The 26972-nt window shown below is 41.0% G+C and overlaps 1 protein-coding gene across 2 annotated transcripts in view; it reads left to right on the forward strand.

The window, feature by feature from the left end:
• Positions 1-8901: 8901 nt before the first annotated feature.
• The window catches only part of SYN2 (synapsin II), a 347358-nt gene continuing 329287 nt past the window's right edge, over positions 8902-26972 (forward strand). For both annotated transcript variants that reach the window (XM_067543755.1, XM_067543756.1), the window contains exon 1: positions 8902-9886. In XM_067543755.1, the coding sequence (XP_067399856.1) occupies positions 9513-9886 (374 nt within the window). In that variant the 5' untranslated portion in view covers positions 8902-9512. The remainder of the gene's footprint in view (positions 9887-26972) is intronic.

Below are 26972 nucleotides of genomic sequence, written 5' to 3' on the forward strand. Positions count from 1 at the left end.
TTAGGTCTGGTCACTGATATATATGTTGAAAGGAGATATGTGGTAATTGATTTGCTTTCCTGCAGTGATGTTTATTTTCCAGCAGAATAATGGCTTTTGATATACTAGTGTAAGTAAAGCTCCATAATCTATTCCAAAATGCTAAAAGAAAATAGATTTTCAATACTTTCTCTTGTATCTAAGTAGATGCATTCTAGATATGTGGAAAAATCCATTTAAACATACCATCATATCATCTGCACTTGTTAAATATGAACATATAGAGCCCAAGTCTGCACCCACAGAAGTCAATAACAAACTTATTTACTTCACTAGGTGCACCAGCAGGGTCTTTACACGTATTTGACAAGTATAGATTAGTGTCTAATTCCTGGCAGTACTTTATAGCATATTAGTAAGGTTTCCATAATATGTCTTGTAAAAACAATTTGTTTTCCATATCATGAACCTTCACTCAGGCACTCAACTATTAATTCTTTACTGAGAATTTCGGCAGAGAGAACTGTCTTAATAGGGTGATTTGTAGGATTCTCCTATATCTCAGTAAAGCTTGGAGATTTTTTTCGTAATTGCCTAGATAAGTGTTACACTGTGCCGTTACAGTGCAATAATTCTGATAGTTCAGTGTCTGAGAATGGCAATGTTTTGCCCTAATGTCACCATGCTTGATTCTTCTCTCACACTGATGTAATTTGGGGGAACTCCTGAAGTCAGTGGAATTACATAAATGTAAGTGAGAGCAGCATCTCTTGGCAATGGATCTATTCATGTAAAGATTTTTTCATCACAACCATAGCCTTCATGACAAACTGACTCTTAATTTTTTTCATAACAGCTCATGATGTTTGTCCCATCCAGATTGTTGTGTCCATTTTAATGGGATAAACAGATGGAAAGAGAGATTTATTGCACAATAAAGGATATTTAAACCAATGTAAGAGGAGATTCAGGCCCACCATGTCTAAGTACCCCATTAAAAAAAAACAAAATGAAGACTCTATCCTCATGAAAGGCAGTTCTAAGTGGAATACCTTCACCTCTGAAATTTGCTTCCTCCTTCTGGTCTGATAGAGCCAATATAGTGATCTTTGGGCACAGTCCAAGACTTATCTTTTCAAGTTGTTTTGTACTTGAATGAGGGTTATTGAGCTGATATCCACTTTGTTTTATGTAGAGTCAGTCTCTCACACAAGTTGTAGAAAATGTTTAGGTTTTTTTCCCTTCAACTCTTGTATGTGTGCCCTAATTTTATAAATGTATAGCTAGAAAAACAGCTGAACCAGGGTATGATCCCATTTCCTGTTACCTGAATGGCAAAAATCACATTGACTGCAATGAGAACAGAATCAGGCCCCATGCTGTTATCAAACAATTGATTAAGTTAGTCTTAAAAAGATGAGAAAGTAAGTTTCTTGAGGCATACGTTTCAGTCATTAACCTGTGGAACACTATAGACTTCTGTTGCATTAAAATTGCCATTCACAGAGACTATAGTGAAACCTCTCACTTCTTGCTTGCTTAAGTAAGAAATGACCAGTCTTCTAATACTTTAAGATGGAAATCTCATGGGTTGCATCTCTCTGATGCATATTTAGTTGAGTCAAATAACTGTGGAGGGTTTTGTTTGTTTTTGTTTTTTGTGGAAGTAATCTTGTTTTTTAATGTCTAATGATTTTGTTTAAATAAGCATGCAGAATAACATTTAAAATGAAGTCAGAGAATTCTACACTCATTCTTATGCCAAAGTGTAGAGCACAAACTTCTTTTTTCAAGTGTGTACAGCAAGGTGGATTATTTAAATCAAAGTGATTCAAATAATTGAATTTTAATCATGTTTGGCATTTGTACTTTAGTTATTTTCTTAAAGATTTATTCTCATTAGTTGGTAAACATTAAAACATACTGATTTGCAACTAAACATAGCCGTTACACTAAATTTGGTGCTTCTTTTTGCTAACCAGGAGGATATGTAATATTTAGGCAATTATATAGCTTAGCTTTTTACTAGATGATTCATTTTTACTGGCAATTTGTCAAGCTCTATTTGGATGGAAATTCAAATTCAATTAAAATGCATAAAAAAGCATTTGAATTTCTTTGTTAAATAAAATAACTATAAATGTGCTAGATACATGGGGAAAATATCAAAATATGTTTTGCATTTAAAACTGCTTTATTAAACAAAGCAAGTATCTATAGTTAGTGAATTGATTTTGTTTCTGGTCAACGCATCCATCAAGATTTTAGAACTAGTAGATCTCATGCTCTCTCACCTCATTTTTATTCCTAGATAGGAAGAGGAAAATAAGCTTTGTTGCTTTTTTCAACTCCCAATTAGTTTTTTAACTTTGAACTTAACTTAACTTTAACTTAACTTAACTAGTCATGAACTGAACTATCTGAATAAACTGAAATCAAGAAAGTGTTCTCTTTGCAGCTATAGAAGAGGCTACTGCTGTCAAAAGCCAGTTTAGCACTTCAGCAAACTCTGGTTTCTGGTTTTTAGCCAGTGACTTCCACCAATTCAGTGATCTGACTTTCTTTAAATCTTGGCAACAAACAGATATTGCTTAATATTAATTGTTGTATTTAATTTAAATATTTTTAATAGATTGTATGTAATTTAGCCTTAAAATAGGTTGTTAATTTCAATTTTAACTTTAAATAGAATTATTTTTAACAGTAAACCTGTATTTAATTTAAATTTAAAAAATTGAGATAAAAATCAGATTTTTGTACACCCTGATGTACAGGGTAAGGAGCTAGATGTTCATTTAACAGTAGAATGTGGCATGTTAACTATTTTAGATTGCCTAGCATTTGATATTTTTCTGCCGTAGGTTCTCTCATATTTTATTTTATTTTGTCCTGTTGTTGCTTTAAGATGTTACTTGAACATTTGGAGTACATTTTTCTTTTCATTGCAAATCTATAGAAATCAATCTCTCTACATATTGGAATTCTTACAAGAAGGGATCATCTTGTATCCCAACAGTCTCAAACTTCTAGGGAGTCTATAAAAGGATTTTCTGATGTGGCTAATCTACTGGTATGGCTATAATTAAAATTTGACACATTTTAGAATCTTCTGCAAGCCTGCCAATCTGCCATAGGATTGGCAAGTAGTCACCTGGGTTACAGAGTATTATCTCATATATGTGGAAGACATTATTTTCAATACATAGATCCTGTTTGCCTCTAATGGCTGATGTATTATGCAGACCTTAGACATTTGGCTCTTTGGAGTACATCTGGTTTATTTTCACAACTATTCATGAACCTGGGTGTTGAAACTGCATCCTAGATGTGCAGTTATACAACTTAAAACCATCAATAGAAAAGGGAAACTATTATGTGGTTTCATACTTTATCATCATATTTGAATCTATACAGTCAGCGTTTGCCTATGCTTCAGGATGTGAACCAAGTTAAAAACCAAGGCCCGCCCCCCTCTCCTATTTTTTTTAAGTAGTGGAACTTAAAGATGGCATCTTTCTCTGATGTTTAGAAGACTTCTTCAACAAATGTTACAGGGTGTGCACCAAGGCTTTAATATATTAGGTACTGTGCTCTGCTGGTGCGGAGAGTTTGTATTTTTAGATTTTGGTAGCGAAAAGAAACAATCGGACAAGGGTTTACCCAAACAAGGATTTATTTAGCCACAATAGTTAGTGTTATTTGAGCAGCAACAACACTTATCAATCAGTACCTGAGGGCCCATGAGTGCTAAGGCTACAGACTGAGGGGTATTACGAGTATGCCCCAATATACTCAAGCGGGAAAGAAGGCACTTACCAGCACAAGGGTGAGGAGACCCATTTTTTACCCTATAAGCGAGTTGCAACCAGGGAACCAATCTGCCCGGGGCATCCGCTAGTGCCTCGACGGATTCACGGAGAGCCTTAGCAGGGAAGCTCCTAATATACTTCTTTTTTTTAAGCCTTACAATAAGCTTTACCCAGCAACAGGTGACGTGTATTTTAATCCACATGGGGATTGGGCCTTAATACTTGTTTTTTATTAGTCTATTGGCCATTAGCTAAGGGCTTTTTGCAATAAGGTGACGTCAGTTGTTTATTACTAAAGTTGCTGATTTTGCTGCTAAAGCTGCTAATTTTTTGCTGACCCTATGGTCAGCTGGCTTTTATATTGATCTTAAGGGACTTTCCAGACCCAAAGACAGTTCCTCTTATCCCTTAGGGGCCTTTCAGAGGGCAGTTTCAAGTCTGGTCCTTGAGAGGCCTAACTCTTGCTAATAAGCCTGCTATTACTTCTAGGGCTCTTGCCGTACTAAGCTGGCCTTGCATTACAATAATCTTGTGCGCCCTACAGGTACATTATAAAACTTGTTTTCTCATCTGCTTGTAGCAATGTCAAGCTGTATGCCCTGGTGCTGTGCTGAAATTTTACCTTGAACATCCCTGGCTAAGGTCACTGAAACATCTTGGGCCAGTTGGTTGTAAATAAGTTATCTATAATCTTTTGCCATCTGTCAAACTACTACCTTAGAGGTGTTATCATGAAGCAGAAGTAGCTCATTCCCTCTGTAAATAAAGTTATGAACAGTATTAAAAAGATAGGTAAAACTGCATTAATAGAAAAGTAAGGATCACAGTCAAATGACAAGTTAATAGGGCAGCCGTGTTGGGTGATGAGAAGGAACAGTCTTGGATTTGGGGTGAGAGGACAGCTGTCTTGTCACTTGACTTGTTCTTTTAAAAAACTCTCTTTGTATTTCAGTGCAAGCAGCAGAGGTTTCAGGGTGTTTGGGTTTCAGCCAGCTGCAGTGCAGGCTTTCCCTTACCAAGGTTTCCATGTGTGGGGGTAAAAGGAAAGTGGATCCTGGCCATAGCTTGTCAACATGGGAGGAGAAGATAAGGCCTATTACTCCTACCTTCTCCTTCCTGAAACTGTGGAGAAAGGAAGAGAATACCACCTCTCCCTGCTCTATAAGGACAATATTCTGTAGAGTAATCAGGGAGCATGGTGGACGTGGGGTTAGTGACTGGGAGAGGAATTGTCGGTGGGTGTCTGGGAGAGGGGTAGCGTGGTGGTGTCAGGAGGGATGGGAAGAAGGATGTGACAGTGAGCATGTGAGAGAGAAATAATGCAATTGTATTCTTCACCATTTTCTTCAGCAACTGGAAGTAAATCCTCATTCCTAGCCTCGCTGACTAATATCCCCTGTCCAAATTACCCAATCACCTGCCAGCAATGCTATCCCTACTTCAATTGTGACTTGTTCCAATGAAAATACAATCAGTGCTGGAGAATGCAGTTTTTCATCCAGTAACTTCGGACATCTGTTTTTCTAATGCAGCTTTTACCACCATGGACAGCACTCCTGTTCTTTTACATTAAGGCATCTCCTATGTTTATTGTTGCTTAAGAATGTAGCTGTGTGTGTCTACATGAGCATAATATTTTAATGTAGCAATAATATGAAATAATAAATATGAAGCGATAACATTCAATTAAACTGTGGAATAGTCTCCCAAGAAGAGTAGTGGGAGCCCAGAGGGCTTGCAACATTCAAAACTAGACCAGACAAAAAATTACCAAACGTACTCCAAAGAAAAATCCTCTATCAGTCCTGAGATTTTTCTATTCTCCTCTGTTGGGGAAGAGGTGGGGGAATCCAAACATACTCTTTTGTGTTCCAGCCCAAGGACCCTATTTTGCTAGATAAAGACTACTCCTAATTCCTTGCAGCCTCCCTGGCTGCTTCCACCTTGTTGAGCAGCATCTCTCCCTGGATTGCAGATTTTATTGTAACTGCTCTGTGGTTCAGTCACTTTGTGCAGCTCCTTCTCAGCCAGATATTGAGGAGCTTCTTTAAATCCTCCATTCCCAGTCTTTCTGTGAAGCATAACCCAGTGGCCAGTTATATCTGCTCTCTCCTTAGGGCACAAGTCCATAGCCCCTTTTCCTGGAGCTGTGCTGTACCTTGAACTGTTATTCTAGCTCTCCTTAAGGCAGGAGTTCCCCCAGCTCTCCCCTTGGAGCTGGGTTCTGATTCAAGCCAACTACAAGCCCTCAGCCCATTTCTCCTCCAATTAGCCCTTTTTCCCCAATCAGCCCTTCCACTTTTAGGCTTGGAGAATTCAGTAGGCAGGCCTGCTCCTGTATATCTTCACTATCAAGGAGAAAGCACAAACATGCTAGTCCCTTTTCCCAGCTAATCCCCAATTGGTTGGGTGAGAGGGAAGCCTTATTCTCCTCCCACTCTGTAAATTCCTGGTCTGGAGCCCTTAAAGGAATATTAATGGGTTTCCTCTCCCTCAAGTACTACTTCCCCCAGGACTGCTTCCTCTCTATCCTTATTTCCTATTTCCCAGATCCTTGCCTACATCAGACCTCTCCAATTTTTAATGGGCCATGACTAAAGATGGGAATGAACTGACCACTAGGATATACTAGCCTTAAGGGGTAGCCTAACTCCATCACAGGCAGTTAACAACATTCTTAACAGGACACTTTTAAAATTGAGCAGCTATTCTAATGATGACTGTGACAAACACCCAGATTAACTTGGATACCTGATGGAATAGCACAATAGTGCTTACCCATGCGAATTAAATTTTATTAAATAAATGAAAGAAGCTACCAGAGAAAAGCAGCAAAGAAGACAGTGACTAATGTATTCTAGTTAAGCACCATGTTTGATAACTTAGCATTCTGAGTATTATTCAGGGGAGCTGTTTTAACTTTAGTCAGCATGGTTGCAACGGAAGCCAACATAGTCAAGAATAAAGGTAGATGATTCCTTTCTGAGGAGGGCAGTCTTATAGGGAGGGCATAGTGCAGTTAAACTGAATGAATTAATGGTGTAAATTCTGATTATAGCTTTTACCCTAGCATTTCAGAGGATCTGATTGGCGTGAGACTAAACTAGACTGACTAGTTCAAGTACCTTGGTGGCTGGGTCATAGAAGATAGTGAGTTTGAACGTGACATACAGTCCAGATTGGGGAATGCTGAAAGAGTTTGGAATAACATCTCAGGGGTCGTGTTTGATGAGCATATGCCCAAAAGCCCAACTGTATAGAACAGTGTTGACTACCCCCACCCGCTGCAATGCTGTATAGTGCAGAAGCATAGGTAATACAGAGACAGCAGGTTCAATGCCTACAGGTGTTTGAGATGTCTTTTTGCCATATGAGGAGTTACATGAAGAGACAGATTTTGGAAGGAAAGTATTAGGATGGAAGTCAGAATCAGTGATGTGGCTGACAAAATCCAGAAAGTGCAATTTCGCTGGTTTGGAAACATGCAGAAGATGAATGAAAGGGACCCGGTGAAGATAGTATGGGAGGACAAGGTGGAAGGAAAGAGACCCCAAAGAAAGATGAGGAAGCAATGGATGGATTGCATCAAAGAAGATGGTAAGCAGGTGGACCTTAGTGCTGCCATAGACAGACTAAGATGGCGATGCTTGCACGATGATGGACCTCAGCTGCTGGGATATTGGGAAGATTTCAGAGGATTGATTCTCCTCTCAGAAGTGTACATGATAGGAGAATCGGGCATATAGTACTTGTTAAGGTATTGAAATGTGCAGTTATGGTGGCAAAATAACCTTAATTCTGCCCTGTAGTGACAACATACACTAATCTTATGATTAAGGCATTATGGTATTTGTGGTCTCAACTTAGAAGAAACTCATCTTTAAAGATACATTAGGTTTGTTTGTCTTGGTATCACTATGGGGTAGAGTTAAGATTGTCTAGTGGTGCTTGAGGAAGGACACAGAGTTTGTCATTGCTATTGCTGCTTGTGTATAGTGTAGACAGCTTAAATAAGATGCTACTTCCTATGGCTGGAGTGATAGTGGGCCAGGACTATAGCACCTTCCTCTCTCCATCCTTAGGATGAGAGTGGCTGCTGCTCAGAGAATATGAAGATGAGTATGTTATGAAAGCTTAGATGCACTGTGATGAAGCTTGAGCTGCTGTTGCCTGTACTGTCTTATTTATGATGATAAACAGAGACCCAGTGCTCAGGGCTGTAAGTCAGGTTCCATTCTTAATTACAAACTGACATGAAACAGTTTTTGTCCCCTAACATTCAAAAAGTTTTATTAAAGAAGTAAGTAACATCACCAGTTCCAGGTCACTAATACTGTGTATGTTTGCGATGCTGGATTACTTAACACTAAAATGGCCAATGTAGTGGGAGGGTTCAAATGCTACTTCTACTTTAGTCAGCTAGTTTAGCATAAAAACGTTGATGTTTATTAGGGTAGTTAACTGCTGGAGGCAGGGACTGTTTTAGGACCTCATGAGAGAGGCTTAGTGAAATATAACTAACACATTTCTAAACAGATGGAAAAGTGCTTTCCAGGGCAGGCTACTCCTCAATCCAGGCACTCATGGCAGAGAGCACCACATACCCCAAGGTGAAAAGAACAGCTGATCAAGATGGGATTCTAAAAGAGGTCTGGCTTCATCCATGCTACAGCAGCCATGCTATGCACTGCCTATAGAGTAAGTTACACCTGTGGGACTTAGCCCCATTCAGGGCTGGCCTTCAAGGGGCTCAGGCCTGGTCTGAGAGAGCCCCAAACGGAGTGGTATTGCAACATCGTATGCAAGGTCACAGTGCCACTCAGATTTGGCCTGGCAGCCCTTTTGCCATGAAGGACGGGCCATAGGGTCAAACCACACACGGGGTGCAATACCACAGCTGGGAAGAAGTCAGGCCCAGCCCCACAGGACAGAAGCAGCAGCTGCTGCTGGGGGGAAGAAGACATGATGCCGGCTGTCTCCCAAGCCTCACCTCCTGGTAATCTTTCTGCAAGGGTGGAGCAGCCACAGTTCCAGATTTTGCTCTCGTCCTATACGGCCCTGGCCCAGGAGGGAGGCGCCGGCTCCGTGCAGCTGAGGCGTGAGGCCCTGGCAAAGTAGTGGGCCCACCCCCTGTGCAGCTGTGCTCCCGCAGCAGCTGGGGGAGGGGGGCTACCTGTCTCCCCTTCCCAGCCTTATGTGTTGGCGGGGAAGAGCCTCGAGGAGCGGCTCGGTGGCGGAGGCAGGGCTCTCCCGGAGGAGCGGTGGGCTCTGCGGCCCGGGGCGCTCTCCCTGGCCGGGGGTTTGGGAGCGCCCTGGAGCAGCGCGGGGTACAGGGCAGAGGGTTTCCCCGGAACAGTCCGCCCTGGGCGCGCGCCTGTGCGGCCACTCGGGTGCCTGTGCGACTGGGGGCCTCGAGCCGCATGGCCTTAGCCCAGCCCAGCCCAGCCTCCGGCCCGCTGCGCGCTCACCGCAGAGCAGCCTTGGGCGGCTGCCACCTAGAGCCTGGAGGGAGGGAAGCCGCCGCCGCCGGCCCCGCTGCTCTAGCTAAGGCAGAGCCTCCGCTCATTGGGGCTGCGCTGCGACCGAGCCCGCCTGCACAGCGCTGAGCCCGGGCAGGAGCGGAGCCCGCTGCAGCGCGCCGCCCCTCTCCTCTTCCCTCCCAGTCGCCGCACACACTCCAGCCCGCCCGGCCGGCTCGCCAGCAGCTCCCCCGATCGCGGCCAGATGATGAACTTTCTGCGGCGCAGGCTCTCGGACAGCAGCTTCATCGCCAACCTGCCCAATGGCTACATGACCGACCTGCAGCGGCCGGAGCCCCAGCAGCCGCCGCCGCCGCCGCCTTCCTCTGCCTCCTCGGCGGCTCCTGCAGCCGCCGCCGCCGCCGCCTCCCCGGCCTCGGAGCGCAGGCAGCAGCCGCAGTCGGCGCCACCCCAGCAGCCGCAGCAGTCGGTGGGAAGCAGCTTCTTCAGCTCCCTCTCCAACGCCGTGAAGCAGACGGCAGCCTCGGCCGGCTTGGTGGATGCAGCGTCCGCTGCTTCCTCAGCTGCAACCAGAAAATTCAAGCTGCTCCTGGTAATTGATGAACCGCATACGGACTGGTAGGTGCCCCCCCGCCTGGTCCTCTCCCACTGTAAAGAGCCCCCAAACCTCCCCGATCTTACGGTGTTAATATCTGTAATTCTAGGACTCCCTTCCCCCAGCTTTGGGTGGCCAGGTGTTGGGTGGCTCTGGTGCCTGGGAATTGCTGTTTACCTCAGGGCCGGGGCTAAGGCTCACCTGTGGGTGGGTGGGAAGCACCTTGCCTTCCAGGACTGGCTCACCTAGAGTTATTCAAGTGCCTGATACTCAGCAGCTTTGGGGTGAGAAGATATTGTCACGAAAGACCAGTTCTTATTATTGCAAATGGTCAATTTGCATGACGCTGGGCACGAGATTTGCAACTAGCCTGGGAAGGACACAACTATTTCATTTCGATTTTGTTCTGACCCCTCTCCCCCATCTTAAAGCAAAGTCAGTTTGGTTGGTGTCTGTAGAAAAATCTGTTATAGGTTTGGAAGATGAATCAAAAATCATCAAATGCCAAGGTACATAAAAGGAAATTAAAACAGTTTTTCAGAAATGTACTCCGTGGAATATATTTACCCTGCTAGGGAAAAATATACTTTAATGAGATCAAAAGTTATTTTCAGCTCATGTGAACATGGGAATACTTTAGACAGGTAGGATATAGTCTGATTTGTATGTGACTGTAGTATGAATATTCAAGTGTACACATTCATATGCATGAGTGGACTTGTTTTCATGCAAGTCTACGCAATTATGCCGCAATGTCTAAAATTTGTATGGCTTCTTTATTAATTACTAAGAATACTGATAGCCAGCCTAAACATTTTGCCCACCACTATGGAATGATGTAATTAGGGTTTAATAGTTAACTTTTTTAGTTCTTCTTGTTGTGTCTGGCTATTCTGCTTCTAGTTTAATTATAATAAAAAAGTAAGATTGAGAAAGTGGTATGCTGACCTATTATTTCTTATGTCTAACTATTACCAGCAGTAGAGTTCATAAATCTCTGATAACTCTTTATCACTAATTCATGCCAAACCACCATACATGAGGATGATACATGCCATGATATATCATGCAGCCAAGACAGGCCATGTGTTTGTTCCTTCTGTTTATTCATTAACTTCCTCCTGTAATGTATATGTAAAGACTTGATTTGTTGTAGCTCGTTGAGTATCTCAATTACAATATACTGTTTCTGAGCACTGCTTATTAATAACGCAAACTAAAATCAATAAGGCAAAGTTTTTATAATGTGTAGAAATTGTTTTATTAATGGTTTCTAAGTATGTTTATTTTAAACCAAACAACATTTTTATTTACTTGGGATCATATTTCAAAACAAATTTACAAGATGTTTTATGTTTGAATGGAGGAAAAATCACAAGTAGTTTAATGGTTAAATAGTAAATAAAAATCCAATCTTGATACCATATTTGAAACCAAATTTTAAAAATAAATGCATTAAGATTAGAGTAATAAAAACAGTATCCTAAATAAGTGACAAACTTTGAATTACGATGCTTTAAAGGTTAGGCAAAAAATCGTTGGTTTTGATGTTGGGTAGAAGAAAACCAGTATGCCCAGTCAGAGCAGATACTTAAGCTTCCATGGACACAGCACAGTCTTGTAGTCTGAAGTAATAAATGGGGAATCCTTTCCTTTTTTATTAGGTTTAAAGAAAAATAAAGTATTTCCACAGTGTACAAATCCCGATTTTAAAAATCAAATAACCCTAAATTGCTTGTCTCTGGTGATGCCTTTCCATGCCTCGCGGCATCAGACTGTGTATTTGTAATGTTGAGGTTGTCCAGGTTAATGTACAGGCATTGTAATCTCAGCAGGTTTATACCGTAATCACAGTTAACTGAATCTGTCTTTACCACGCCTTTCTAGTGCTGATAAACTCTGTTTTGTACATGTATGTGGGGTACGACAGCTTGCGCCACCCTGTTAGGAGAGTAGATGTGTTCACAAGTGTGCCTAATTCTATTCATGCCTGCTTATTTCACTCTGCCTTTCTGATAAATCCTGTAAAACCGATATGTGGGAGTTCTGGAAAGAACAGTTTAGTCAGTTTGGTGGTGTTTTAAAAAAAAAATCTATTTGGACTAGCTTCCCCCTGCCCCAATTAAAGCCTTTTAAACAACTGCCTAAATGTAAATATATACATTTCAAAAGTAAATAAGTATTAATAGCTTTATAGCTTTTAGAATTATGGAAATCCATGTAGTTATTTGTTGAACTGCCACGTACTTTGACTAGCAGGAAGAAAAACAGGATATAAATTATAAATACTAACCTGAGAGACAAGTAGCCATTTGAGAAATAAGTTCAGTTGTTTGGTGTTTATCCTGAATTTTAGGCTGGTATATAAATACAGATCAGTTTAATATGAGAAAACAGCTTGGAAAGCCGCTTTTAACTTGTTGAGTTACACTGTCCTTATTTTATAGCTTGAACGTGTGTGACTATATTTGGCTTATAGCTTTTATAGATACATAGGAATTGTCAGAGTGGATTAGATTGGGGATTAATCTAATTGTGTCCAGTTTCCCACAATGGCCAGAACCAGATGCTGCAGAGGAAGGTGTAAGAACCTCATAAAGGCAAATACGATTCCTATATTCCCTTCGTATGTCTTTCTGTAATAACTTTGAGATGGGGTGACCTTTACTGCACACAGCATCCAGATGAGGCACCACCATAGAATTATAGGACTGGAAGGAACCTTGTGAAGTCATCTTGTCCAGTCCCCTGCACTTATGGCAAGACCAAGCATTATCTAGACCAATGGTTCTTAACCTTTCCAAACTACTGTACCCCTGAAGCCTGAGTCCCACCCCCACGGGGCTGAGGCATGTAACTTAGTTTCATGGCGCCCCTGTGGCTCCAGGCAATTGCCTTTCTTGCCACCCCCAATACCAGCTCTGCACTTGCGACCCCTCTAAACCCCCAGGTTAAGAAACACTGATCTAGACCATCCCTGATGGGTATCTGTCCATCTTGCTTTTAAAAATTTCCAATGATGGAGATTCCACAGCCTCCCTAGGCAATTTATTCCAGTGCTTAACTATCCTGACAGTTAGGAAATTTTTCCTAATGTCCATCTTAAACTACCCTTGCTGCAATTTAAGCCAATTTGCTTCTTGTCCAATCCTCAGAGGGTAAGGAGGACAATTTTTCTCCCTCTTTCTTGTAACAACCTTTTATGTATTTGAAAACTGTTATGTCCCCCTTCAGTCTTTTCTTCTCAAAACTAAACAAATTCAGATTTTTCAATCTTCCCTCATAGGTCATGTTTTATAAACCTTTAATAGTTTTTGTTGCTCTTCTTTGGACTTTCTAATTTGTCCACATCTTTGCTGAAATGTGGCACCCAGAATTGGACACAATACTCTAGTTGAGGCCTAATCAGTGCAGAGTAGAGTGGAAGAATTACTTCTCATGTCTTGCTTTCAGCACTACTGCTAATACATCCCAGAATGATGTTTGCTTTTTTTGCAACAATGTTACACTGTTGGCTCATATTTAGCTTATGATCCACTATGACCCACAGATCCCTTTCCACAGTACTCTTTCCTAGGCAGTCACTTCCCATTTTGTATGTGTGCAACTGATTGTTCCTTCCTAAGTGCAGTACTCTGCATTTGTCCTTCCTGAAATTCGTCCTATTTACTTTAGATCATTTCTCCATTTTGTCCAGATCATTTTGAATTTTAATCTTGTTGTCCAATGTACTTACAACCCCTCCCAGCTTGGTATCTTATGCGAACTTTATAAGTGTACTCTCTATGCCATTATCTAAATCACTGATGAAGATATTGAACAGAACCGGACCCAGAACTGATCCCTGTGGGGCCCCACTCGATATGGACCATGGATTTATATAAAGGCATTATAATATTCTCTGTATTATTCTCCATCCCCATTCCTTTTTATTTGCTTTTTTTGACCACATCAACACATTGAACAGAGATCTTCACTGAATTGTCTACACTGATGCTCAGGACCCTTTCCTGAGTTCATTCGACTAAGTTAGAATTTTATAAGATGTATGAGTATAACATAATAAATAAATAGATGTATAACATAGTAATACATAATTTGTTATAAAGATTCTGATTTATAGTTATACAGATGCTTTGAGAGCTGGGATGAAATAAGAGCTTATTGTAATTCATGGTAGTAAATCAAGGTGTTTTACAAAGGAAGCTACCAATATCACCATTTTAGAGAGAGAGAAGACTGAGAGATGAAATGACTTGCCCAAGGTCACACAGCAGGTTAGTGGCAGAGCTGAGACTAAAACCTAGGCCTCTTAAGTTCTGGTCCAGTTTCCTAGATACTGGAATATCATATGTCATATATCTATTTCTTTACAGATTTATATTACTTGAGATCCTTGGGGAAATATCTTTTTTAGTTCTGTATGTAGAATGTATTACATGTGTACTCAGAGCTGTTGCTGATAGGGTGTGCATCAGTGACTGTGTTAAAAGGTTGTATACAGTCTAATTCTGTAGTTCTTTTTTGGACAAAATTCCCATTGAATTAAGTGATAGTTTTTATGAGTGAAGTGTGGAAGAAAAGGTGCATGGTAATTAAAAGAGCACAGCTCCAGTGGTTTACGTAATCAGTATCCTGAGATGTCTAGCTATATTCATAGCCTTTCTGTGTTGATGTTATGGATTTGAAGGATATTGTAGGATCTTAAGTGAAATAAATATTTGCATTATAATCATCTATAACCTCTTCATCCGTCTGTCTTTACGTTTATGCTTCAGAATGAGTTTCTTAGAGGACCACAAAGGTAAAATAGGAGGCCATGTTCTACTTATAACTATTTCAATTCACTTATGAGCAGCTAATCTTTGGCTGAAGAGATTGTGCAGCTCAGTTTGTTACCCTGAGTTAATTTGCATACACTGTCTTATTATTATGCACTGCATACACTTGGTTAAAATGCTGTTCGAATTGTTTTGGAGTTTTTTTTACCCCTAAAAAATCACTTCATTGCCCTGACCTTGCATCCATGAATGATGGTCCCCCAGGCTGCTTCATAATTGTGAAATATAACTTTTTTTTTTTTTTTTTTTTTATAGTGACTGGCAGTGGGAGTTTTTCTGTCTTTTAAATATATACATGGTATGGATTTTCAGAAGTATATAAGGATGGTCCATCCAGTCTTCCATTTTCTATTCACTCATTCTCTCCTCTGAAATCCTTTCCTCTCTACATTAAATAAAGAAAACCCAAGACAAATCACTAATATATAACATATAAAGTTTACTAACTGGTACCCCCCTTGGAGAATTCTCATTGAGGCCATTTCAAAGCTTCTTTCCACCTTGCATACTTTCTGTACACACTTAAGAATGGGAAGTTATGGACAGGGCCCTATATATTTTGCGTCTGGACATTCAGAATTTAAACTTTCATTATTTTTAAAAAAGCTTCTCATTCTGATTTTTATGAAGAAAATCTTGGGACAATGTGAATTTATGCATAAGAAGTTGTCTATTGGAGAAGAATCATTGGAGATAAACAAGAAGAAAATGGAAGGAAATCTAAAATTTATGAGAAATACTATAAAAGAAATGTCTCTGGGATTTAATAGAGCATAAGATCATTGCAGCTCTAGTATTTTTTTTCCAAAGTGCTTAACACAAAACACCCACAGCAAAAGAATAGGATGGATTATTTACATAGAGAGAAGGTATTTTTTCCCTTTTATATTTAAAATAAAACCAGAAAGGAAAGACACTTACAGTACAACTGTCTTCTGATGCTTTCTAAGGGCATGCTATAAGTGACCCATTTGATGCTCTAGCATCCTGCTTGGTGCTTGGAATACTGCCAACATGGTGGATAAGGAGAAAAGGAAGTCACTGGAAATATTTGAACAAGAAAGCGCCTCACCTTCAAAAACATCTCTTATTTTGTATTCATGGAAGTATATTTTTACATTTGAATTTGTTTTTGTTATGAGCCTTTGTTTAGTCCTCTGGAAAGCAGATTGAGTGCTGAAAATGTCTTAATTGTCTGCTGCCTGGTCTTCTGCATGAAAACTTAAAAACAAGAATGACTAGCAGCACAGGTGAAGCTATAACAAGAATCAGATAGAAGCAGGCAAAACTGTTTTTCTGGTTCTGAGATTTCACTAGTAAAAAGAATGTCAGTGGTCCTGTTGACTTCAGTGAATTATTCACATGAGTAAGCCTTAGGGAAACAAGGTGGGAGAAATAATATCTTTTATTGGGTGGTGCAGCAAAAGATATTACCTCACCCAACTTGTCTCTAATATCCTGGGACTGACTTAGCTATAGCTGCAATGCATGCATAAGTCTTGGCACAATTAGGCCATTAATCTTTTCAGTATCTGCAATGTATTTAGAAAGTGTCAAATACAATATTTTGACAAATCTGTTAACTTCAAGAATTGCAATATTCATTGCCCCCACTGCAAATTTCTCAGTTACATGTTAACTGAGCCCTCTTTCAGAAGGTGTTACTTGGACTTCTTAGCAATGCATTGGTTGAGGGGAGGAGGATGCATAATTCTTTGTACCCTGTTGAAAAGTAAATCTGAGAGAAAAGAGGGTACTTACTGCAAGGACTTGTAGGAAGGTCTTTAGCTCTAAGTCTGAGCATATGGATAAAACTAACTGTACTAATTTTGGAAATGAAGAAGCCTTCTAACCATCAATCTATATTTTTGAGACCAGAGCAGAAGAAAATAATTGGGTACTTCCCTATCTGCAAACAGGAAGAGGTTTGTTAATCAAAAGCTGCTTTGCCCTTCGTGGCAGACTCTCCCATCTCAAAGATCACAAGTAAGGTAGCTTAGATTTAACTAACCAGTCTGTAGGCAGACAACACATTCCCTGAATCCCCCTGATATCTGACTAGTGTGAGAGATTGTTTGCTTTTGCAAGGTACATGCTATTATAGTTCTCTTAAAGTTTTATTACAGATGATAGTCTACTCCTGCTGCAGATGAGCTTGATGATAAGCTTCATTTGTACACTGAACAACATGGGGAAAAGGATCAATCCAGGAGGAATGTTCTAATTTAAATGGTTTGACACAGCTGTCTATCGCCATTGATTGCTGGAGTAACTGACCTCTATTAGTTCGAGTAAAGTCCCTTGCAATCATATAAAAATGCAGTGGTGTGATGGGGTTTATAAAACCTGATGGTAGGCGAAAGTGGGGGTGCAGATAATTAAATCAGCCTTGCCCCACAGCACTTGCAACAGTTCTCAAACCGGCACAGGGGCTCTCCAGCTGCAATGAAAACACAAGGAAATAAAAGGGAAGAGGCAGGCATAATGGAGGCTGCCACAAATGAAGAGGAAACCTCTCTCTCTCTACAGGCTGGAAGTAACCTACAGCTAGGCACCAAGGCATAGCAATGTGGCGTCACTGGAAGAAAGCTGGGCCCACTCCAAATTATGTGTACATTCATTATGAGGGAGAGACCACTCTGAGGGAGATGGAAGGCCCAGGTTATGGACTAGATGTTTTGTGTTCTCTTTCTGAATTGACTCCACACTGACCACTGCTTCTTTGACTGCATAATAGTTGACTCCTATGTGAAGAAGCTTGCAAGTCTTTTACCCTCATCATCTAGTTAGTGTTTCAATTTTGGACACCGGCGTGGCCAGCTGATGCAGTCCCCAAATGCATGTGCTAGCATTTAAAAATAACCAAAATATAAGCCTGCAAGGGATTTTATATTTATCCAGGCTTCTGTCATGTACAGTTCCTCAGAATTATTAAAATAAACAGCAAAATAGAATATTTTACACAGCTTTACATATCTATTAGATACACATTTCTAAAAACGTAGTCTGCTTTTAATGGGAAGGGCCATCTATGCCAAATACTGACTGTATGTGGAATAAAAACACTATAAAATGTTGTAGCACGTTTCAGATAGTCTAGTGTGTATGATGCTAATTGGAAGCCTGGAAATTTTGTATCTATTTTGTCATGCTTAGAACACATCTTGATGATGATGTGAACCCCCCAGTTTAAAGTCTTAATCTCCTAAGCCTTTCTGGAGACAAAGACTTTAATTAGACATATAGTGAAGGAATTGAATAGGTATTAAAATGACTAAGAGCTGTAGTTGCTAACATTTTCTCATTAAGCCTGGTTTTTAAGGAAATAATTTTACTCTTTCTGGTTAAAGTTGGTAGTGGGAAAATTGCAAGGAATGATTTTTCATTGATTATAGGCAGGTCCATATCTAGCCAAAGAAATACAGGGGAGGCAATAAAAATTTAAGTAAAGGGCCAGGGGAGCCTCTCCCTACACATAGGATTTTAGACCATAACAAAAGAAGGAATTCTACCCACCATTAATTTAGAATTCTATAATAATATACCAGTGGCAAATTATATTCTATTGAAACACCAACAAATGTTCAACAAAACCACTCACATCATTCTCTCACACACAAATCCCATTCAAAACCAAAGTGTGAACATTAGTTTTACATATTATGAGGGTTTTTTTAAAAAAAACAAATGCATGCTCCTCTCTATACATACTGAAGGTACACTAGACTGCTGTGCACACCTCCCTGCTGAAATCAGATCTCCAAAAGACCCCTTCCTCTGTATACATTTAATTATTATATACTTTTCCAACAAACTTTGACAAAGAATAGAAACAAAGTTCTATAACTCATTGTGCCCCTTTGATTTCTGTTCTTCCTTTATCTTAATTCTGCTTCTCTTTTTCCCCCCAAGATCAGTTTTGGTCACACACCATTTTCCCCACCTCCCATGCTTCCCCTTAAATCCCTCGCTGCCATTTCCCTCATCGTATTACTACCTTTGTCTCTCTGCAGGTCTCATTCCTCACCCCTTCTATATTAGCTTATCTCTTGCCTTGCCTTCTGTTCTTTTTTCACAGTCCCCAGTTCTACTCTTCTCACTCTATCCCCCTGTTTATCTTCCACATTTTGTTTTCTTGGATTTACCCTTTCTTCATATTCTGTCCATAGTTCTCCATAATCTTTTCTCACTTGGCTTCTCAATTTTCATATGCTTCCTGCCATAGCTCCATCAAGTCTCTCTCTGCAACCAAGTCTTTAACTGTCCTCAATATCACCAACCCATTATCTTCCCCCAGCCATTTACCCATATGTCTCTCCTTCCCTTCCCCCATCTATTTGTCCAGCAGCATTCCCAATACATCTTTAGACCTCTAGTTTATCCATTTACCCACAATTTGATACATTCTCTGCTCTCCCCCGGCTCAGAAGTGCTAGAACCCCCTGGTTTGAAGTGGCTTCCATTATATACAGGGTTTACAGTTTTGTTCAATGGCTTTCAGCACCTCCACTATAAAAATTGTTCCAATGCCACTGCCCAGACTCGTTAATCAGCTATTTTCTCTTCCCTTCACAGATTCTCCACCCTTACCTTTGAGTTTCTCCATAGCTCTCCCCAGTCAAGTCTTGGAAGGCTTATTTATTGTTGCTTGGTTTAGAGAAAGTATTTTTGGGGAGGGATAGGAGGAGATTCAATTGGACTGAAAGATTTACTGGAAAATGAAGAAAAAAATGTCCCTGAAGAAGGGTGTGAGCTTTTTAATGTGTCTTTAAGGTATAGTTCAGAGCTCAGTCTGTCAAAGGAATTGTCTCATTCTGAATTCAGTGCTTTGCTGTGGTCATCTACAGAGAGCGTGAGCCTTTAGAAAAGGGGTTTTCAGTCCTCAGATAAAGTGAAATTTATTATGTTTAAAGCCTTTGTGGATTTTTTTCCCAAATTCTGTCTGGTTTCAGAATTCTATAACTGATTTTAGTCTGTTAGTCTGTTAATTTTTATAAATGAAAAACATTTATGCTTAATACCAATTAAAAACCCAACATATTTAAAAAAAAATCTGATTCACGGTTTCCTGTAGTTTTCATATAGCCTTCTGTGGTGGGGCAGCTGCACCACACTAATCTGGAAAGGGTTAATAAAGCCCTAGGGAGTCTGCACTAGGAGAAGCCAATCAGGGCCGAGGAGACCCTATATAGGCAGCCAGAGGAGCAGAAGGGGCAGTCACTCCTAGGAGCTCTGATAGGGAAGGCTGGCTGCACTGCAGGATGAGAGGTCAGCACCTTGGACAGAGCAGTGGCTGGCTCTGGAGAAGGAGCAGCTGAGAGCCCTGACATAAGGGCCAGACAGTGGACTGCAGCTGCCAGTGGAGGAAGTGGCTAGACTGGGACTGCAGAATCCCCCAGAAGTGGGGAGAGCTCAGATTGTAGCACAGCCAGAGGGCTGTGTCTGAAGTGGACGCTGCAGGCTGGGGAGAGACGTGGATCCTAAGGCGGAGCTCACGGCAGATGAGACACAGTGGAGTACTGTGGGTCTCCGGCACCCAGGGGCCAATGCTTGCATTTGCATCCCCCTCATTGGCTGGGCTGTCTGTGAGGATAATCATCCCCTGAATCATGATGAAGTCTGCAGCATCTTCAGAGACTAAGCACAGAGCCTGTTGAGAGTTTGCCTTGCTTTCTCCCAGCTGAGCCTGTTTGCTTCAAGATTGAAAAACTGCTGCAGAGCCTCCCAGTCCTACTATTGGCTCTGCCACATGCTGCATTCTTATTGGCTGAGCAAAGACTAGGCCAGTGAGGGGAGGGGGAAGAGGAACAAGTAACATCATTGCTCTGAGTCCTGGCCAGTGAGGGAAGGGGAGGGGAGAAGAGGAGCTGAGCAAGCAACCTTGCTCCAAGCTGTTAGGAAAATCAGGGTGAGGCAAAAGCCTCTCCTCCCTCAAAATGGTGCACCTGCGCCCAGTGCAGGGGCAGAGGGGTTGAGAGGATGTTTGCTCCCCCCACAGTGAGAGCCCTCGGCAGCCTGGCAGGGATGTTAAAGCCTTGCGGTCCCTGGCCACCTATGACAGCGGAGGGGCGACTCCTTCAAGGAGGGCCCAGCCGACGCCCACTCCCCCCAGTCAGTGCCCGGGGGCATGGCTCCCCCAACGTCCCTTAGTACACCCCTGGCAAGACACAATGGCGTAGGGGTGCTGGGACCTGCAGAGCTCATTCCGCAGACTAACCAGCAGAAGGCACAAGAGCTGTGAGTGCAACCCCTGTTACACCTGCCCTCCCTTGTACCTCCCACCACCCAAATAATTAAACACATGTAGTTAAAATATACCATCTACAGCTGTTCAGCCAATAAATCTAACCCATATGTTACAAAACCACCACAAGAAATTTTAACATAGTTAATATAAGCTGATGCTATGAGTTCTCATAAATAGGAATTGATTGCACACAATATTATTCACTCCAGGTTTAGAATCCATAGTGATCTAAAAGTGAAAAAAAATTATTAGAGCACAGTTTTAAAAGTCAACATACGAAAGCAATTATTAGAAATTCTGTTTTCATTGTTTTGTCAAAATAAGCATAACCAGTATCAAACAAATAGTATGCTGCTGTTTGTATAAAAACATGAAGACTCTCATCATGAAGCATAAATGTTAAATAAATAAAAGTAGGCCTAAAATGGATTCTTGGGCAGCTGTGCTGCTTTTGGGGACTGAAAAATAGTCATCAAATGTAGCCAGACTGAGTTTATGAAACACAAGTCCTAAATTACGTCAGATCTGTATTCCAGAACAAGGGTGAAAACCTGGCCCCATTGTAATCAGTGTCAAATCTCCTATTGACTATAATTAGGTCAGTAGTTCACCTGTTAATGTAAATGTTAATTGAATGTATAGACTGAAAGATCAGATCCTTGCATGGATTTTGTTTTATCTGTGTGTATAGAATGCAAGATCAGAAGTTTGACTGATTTTTTTTTTTTTTTGCGGGTGGTTCATGATACCATACTGAAGTGATGAAGATTAAAAAGGGATTGATTAATGATGTTTGGGAAAGCCACAACTAGATATAAGGTCAAATGGTGTAATTATATGGAAATGGAATGTTGTAATATACTGAAATAGTAGATAACCAATATTTTAATTTTCTGTGATGAAGGCACTTTCTAAAGACATAAAAAGTAGATGTTACCAGAATAGCAGTATTACACCCAAAGCTGGTTTCTTATCTTGCAGAGGAAGAAAAATGTGTAATGAGGTGATAAGACTTCACTAATGGCACAGAGAAAGTCAACATCATAGCCTGTACTAGAATGTGGGAACCCTTCTCTTTCAGTCCCATGTTTCATAGAATCATAGAATATTAGAGTTGGAAGGGACCTCAGGAGGTCATCTAGTCTAACCCCCTGCTGAAAGCAGGACTAACTTCAGCTATATCATCCCAGCCAGGGCTTTGTCAAGCCTCAGCTTAAAAACCTTTAAAGATGGAGATTCCACCACCTCTCTAGGTAGCCCATTCCAGTGCTTCACCACCCTCCTAGTGAAAAACTTTTTCCTAATGTCCAACCTAGACCTCCCCAACTGCAACTTGAGACCGTTGCTCCTTGTTCTGTCATCTGCCACCACTGAGAACAGCCTAGCTTCATCCTCCCTGGAACCCTCTTTCAGGTAGTTAAAGGCCGCTATCAAATCCCCCTTCATTCTTCTCTTTTGCAGACTAAACAAGCCTAGTTCCCTTAGCCTCTCCTCATAAGTCCTGTGCTCCAGCCCCCTAATCATTTTTGTTGCCCTCCGCTGTATTCTCTCCAACTTGTCCACATCCTTTTTGTAGTGGGGGGCCCAAAACTGGACACAATACTCTAAATGCGGCCTCACCAATGCCGAATAGAGGGGAATAATCACTTCCCGTGACCTGCTGGCAATGCTCCTACTAATGCAGCCCAACATGCCATTAGCCCTCTTGACAACCAGGGCACACTGCTGATTCATATCCAGCTTTTTATCCACTGTTACCCCCAGGTCCTTTTCTGCAGAGCTGCTGCCCAGCTCGTCGGTCCCCAGTCTATAGCTGTGCATGGGATTCTTCCTTCCTAAGTGGAGGACTCTGCACTTGTCCTTGTTGAACCTCATTAGATTTCTTTTGGCCCAATCCTCCAGTTTGTTTAGGTCACTCTGTATCCTATCCCTACCCTCCAGGGTATCTACCACTCCCCCCAGCTTAGTGTCGTCCGCAAACTTGCTGAGGGTGCAATCTACCCCATCCTCCAGATCATTAATAAAGATGTTGAACAAAACCGGCCCCAGGACTGACCCCTGGGGAACTCCGCTTGTGACCGGTTGCCAGCCAGACATGGAGCCATTGATCACTACTCGTTGAGGCCTATGCTCTAGCCAGTTCTTTATCCATTTTATAGTCCATTCATCCAACCCATACTTCTTTAACTTGCTGATAATACTGTGAGAGACAGTATCAAAAGCTTTGCTAAAGTCAAGGTATATCACATCCACCGCCTTCCCTACATCCACAGAGCCAGTCACCTCTTCATAGAAAGCAATCAGGTTGGTCAGGCATGACTTTCCCTTGGTGAATCCGTGTTGACTGTTCCTGATCACCTTCCTCTCTTCCAAGTGCCTTAAAATGAATTCCTTAAGGACATGCTCCATGATTTTTCCAGGGATTGAAGTGAGGCTGACCGGTCTGTAGTTCCCTGGATCCTCTTTCCTCCCTTTTTTGAAGATGGGCACTATATTTGCTTTTTTCCAGTCCTCAGGGACCTCCCTCTGTTGCCACGAGCTTTCAAAGATAATAGCCAATGGCTCTGAAATCACCTCAGCCAACTCCCTCAGCACCCTCGGGTGCATTGCATCTGGCCCCATGGACTTGTGTATGTCTAATCCTTCTAAATAGTCTTGGACCTGTTTCTTCAGCACTGGGATGTTCGCCTCCTTCCCATTCTGTGCCACCCAGTACAGCAGTCTGGGAGCTGATCTTGTCTGTGAAGACAGAGGCAAAAAAGGCATTGAGTACCTCAGCTTTCTCCACATCCTTCATCACTAGGTTGCCTCCCTCAATTCTCTTTAATTGACTTGGCTGCATTGCGTCTTCCACTGCCAGTCTTTCACTGCCAGTCCTGTGGCCAAAAGTCAAACTGGCTGCTCAGAAGCGAACTAATTCATTTTCAGGCATCCAGCTGGAGGAGAGACTGAGGCAGCCCTTGTGGTATCAGTGGCAGCCTGAGACTTGCTGCCCACCAAAGGATGCAAAAATGGTTTGAAGTCCTTCAGAATGGAATGACTACCAACCTAATAATCCATTTCCTTTTCATAAGAAAAGGACTAGAACACTTGATTCATAAGAAAGGAAAGCTCAGATCTAAATAGGCTATTTCTAGATTTCACATAAATCTGGCCATGGACTTGGACTCTAAAGACCATCTCTGTCACCCTATACTAAATAAGAATGGCTATTTGTTATACAAGTGGACTGTCTGTATATATGCAACTAGTTAATAGATTAAATAGTTGCTAAGGTGACAGTAGATGGTGCTCAAAAAGGTTGAGTTTTGAAGAACCAATAGAAATTGTTGTGCTCTGCAGCTGATGTCTTCTGACTACTCCCTTACGGAACTCTAAAAGACAGTGTTTGGTTGATCATTGTGCTTTCTTCTTTTCATCTGCTTATACCTGGAACAGCCTCCTCCATTGTGTATTTAAAACATATTTCTGCACTGCTTCAGGATTGAGTCTTTCACCTGTATTTTGTCCCTGTGTGCCCATGCCTGATTTATGGCCTGATCCTGTGAGCTTTCCATCCGTAGCTCACCCATTGACCACAGTGTGCAGTAATTCTGTACCTACAGGGTTTGTAGGATCAGAATGTAAGCTCCATTCGGCAGGGGCATTGTCTCCATCACATACACTGAAGTGTTAAATAATTGTATTAATTAATGTTAGAAAAATACATACTTTTTTTTTTTTTTATATTTTAGCTAACGATCATTTGACAGAGACTTCTTAAAAAGCAACTTCATTTCCTTCTCTGCTTCTGACTGGGATTTTTTAATGATCTTAGTTCTCAAGTGCACAGAATGAAGAAGTGCAAAAATATCCTTTAAAAAGTGTAAATGCAACACCATCATGAATATTTAGATCTCCAAGAGGTATTTGTATTCACTTCTCAAAGTGAAGAAAGAAAAGCAGACAGCACTAAGAAATGTAGTCAAGATGTGGAAGAAGGTAAATTAGACACAGTTTGAACGGGAATAGAACAAGGAATGGACACACCTTGATTACTGCATGCATTCCTGTTGCCCCATCTCAAAAAAGATATATTCAAATTGGAGAAAGTACAGAGAAGGGCAACAGAAATTATTAAGAGTATGGCACAGCATACATGTGAAGAGAATTTAAAATGATAGAGACTCTTTAGCTTAGGAAAGAGATGACTGAGGGGGTATGATAGAGGTCTATAAAAATTATGAGGTGTGGAGAAAGTAAATGAGGGCATATTATTTGCCCCTTTACATAACACAAGAACAAAGGGTCATCCAATGAAATTAGCAGGTTTAAAACAAACATAGGGAAGTACTTCTTTGCAAAACACACAATCAACCTGTGAAACTTGTTGCCAGGGAATGTTGTGAAGGCCAAAAGTATAACTGGGTTCAAAAAAGAATTAGATAAGTTAATGGAGGACCATCAATGGGTATTAGCCAAGATGGTCAGGGATGCAAACTCATGCTCCGGGTGTCCCTAAGCTTCTGACTGCATGACAGGGGATGGATTCCTTGAAATTACCCTGTTGTGTTCATTCTGGCACTATCCATGTTAGAAGACAGGGTACTGGGTTAGATGGACCATTGGTCTGACTGAGTATGGCCATTCTTATGTTCTTATATACTGTATATGTTTCTCTAGCGTTCCCCAAAGATGAAGTGTGAAGCGTTTGAGAGCTTGCTTTATTTTGCAACTCCTTCACTATCCTAGCTGATGTTTCAGATGAGTAAAATCACAGGAGTATTTTTAATTTGAAAAGTATTTTCAAGTCTTTTTCTGTCCCTTTTAGTAAATTTATGTTCATTGCCATTGCTGGATATGACCTAGCTGTTTAAATTCACAACTGCAGTGTATGGAATATTCACTAATCAAAAAGTTTCATAGCACTTATAACAGAACCAATTTATCTAGAATAAATTATTTACTTTCAAACTCAGGGCTGGTTCACACTGACTGTGCGATTCAGCAGCAGTCGATGGGAGTTACGCAAACTACGCAGAGCAGTTTGCGTAACTGACATCAACTGCTCAGCTTCCCTTCTGCGCGCTGTTCACACAGCGCTGAGCCAATAAGAACAGCATTCCCGTCGACTCAGCGTTACGCTACTGGAGGGGGTGGACTTACTCAGTCGACTTCCTGATCGATTGAGCAGGTCTCACTGACCGCTCAATCGATCCTGAAAGATCAATCTGGCGGTGGCGATTTTGCTGCCGTCAGTGTAAATGTAGCCTCAGCAACAAGGATGGGGTTTTTTTTTGTTTTGTTTTAAGGGTAAAGCTTCATTTAAATGAACTTCAGCATCCCTATTAATTACATTGTATTCTGGATTTTTTAACAGCTGATTATTAGGAATGTCAATAGGTATATATTAAATTGACTGATCACTTGCCACAGCTGGTGGACTGTCTGAAGAAGCTCTAATTTGTCTTTTTCTTGCTTACTATACCTCATAAAGAACTGCATTGTCCTGTTTCTATAACATGACAGAGGAAAGAATGTTTATTACATCTTTCCTCAAGTGGGTGCCCTGGTGGAGAAATCTCTGTTTCAGTGAAGCTGTAATTTCTTTGAAGGTGATATTTAAAATACCAGTAAACTTGTTCAGTTTTCATATTGTCATAATTACTTTGTTTGCATCAATTCACCTTGTGTTACATATTTCACTGAAATGCATGGTTTGTTGGTTACACTTGAGTACATTTGTGAAGATTTTTTTCTTAAATCATGTTCAGATGTGGTAGGAACAGTTTGATATCAATGTTGTACACTTCTATGGACAATGCAGATAAAAACAAGTGCATTAACAACTTAATGTTATTTTTGTTTAGAGATTGCTTTACAAACTGTATATGCATAGTATGGACAAATGAGAAGAAAAATGGATAAGTAGCGAATTACAAGGTTATAATGAACACATCAAGCAGTTTATATGGTGCAATAATACATAAGACTGAAACTAAGTGGGTTAAAATTTCATCTTATGGCTGAGATGTGCATTTA

The sequence above is a fragment of the Emydura macquarii genome, unplaced genomic scaffold (assembly GCF_026122565.2).
Source record: "Emydura macquarii macquarii isolate MOO-44397 ecotype Brisbane River unplaced genomic scaffold, CSIRO-AGI_Emac_v2 contig_968, whole genome shotgun sequence".
In the NCBI taxonomy this organism is placed as follows: Eukaryota; Metazoa; Chordata; order Testudines; family Chelidae; genus Emydura; species Emydura macquarii.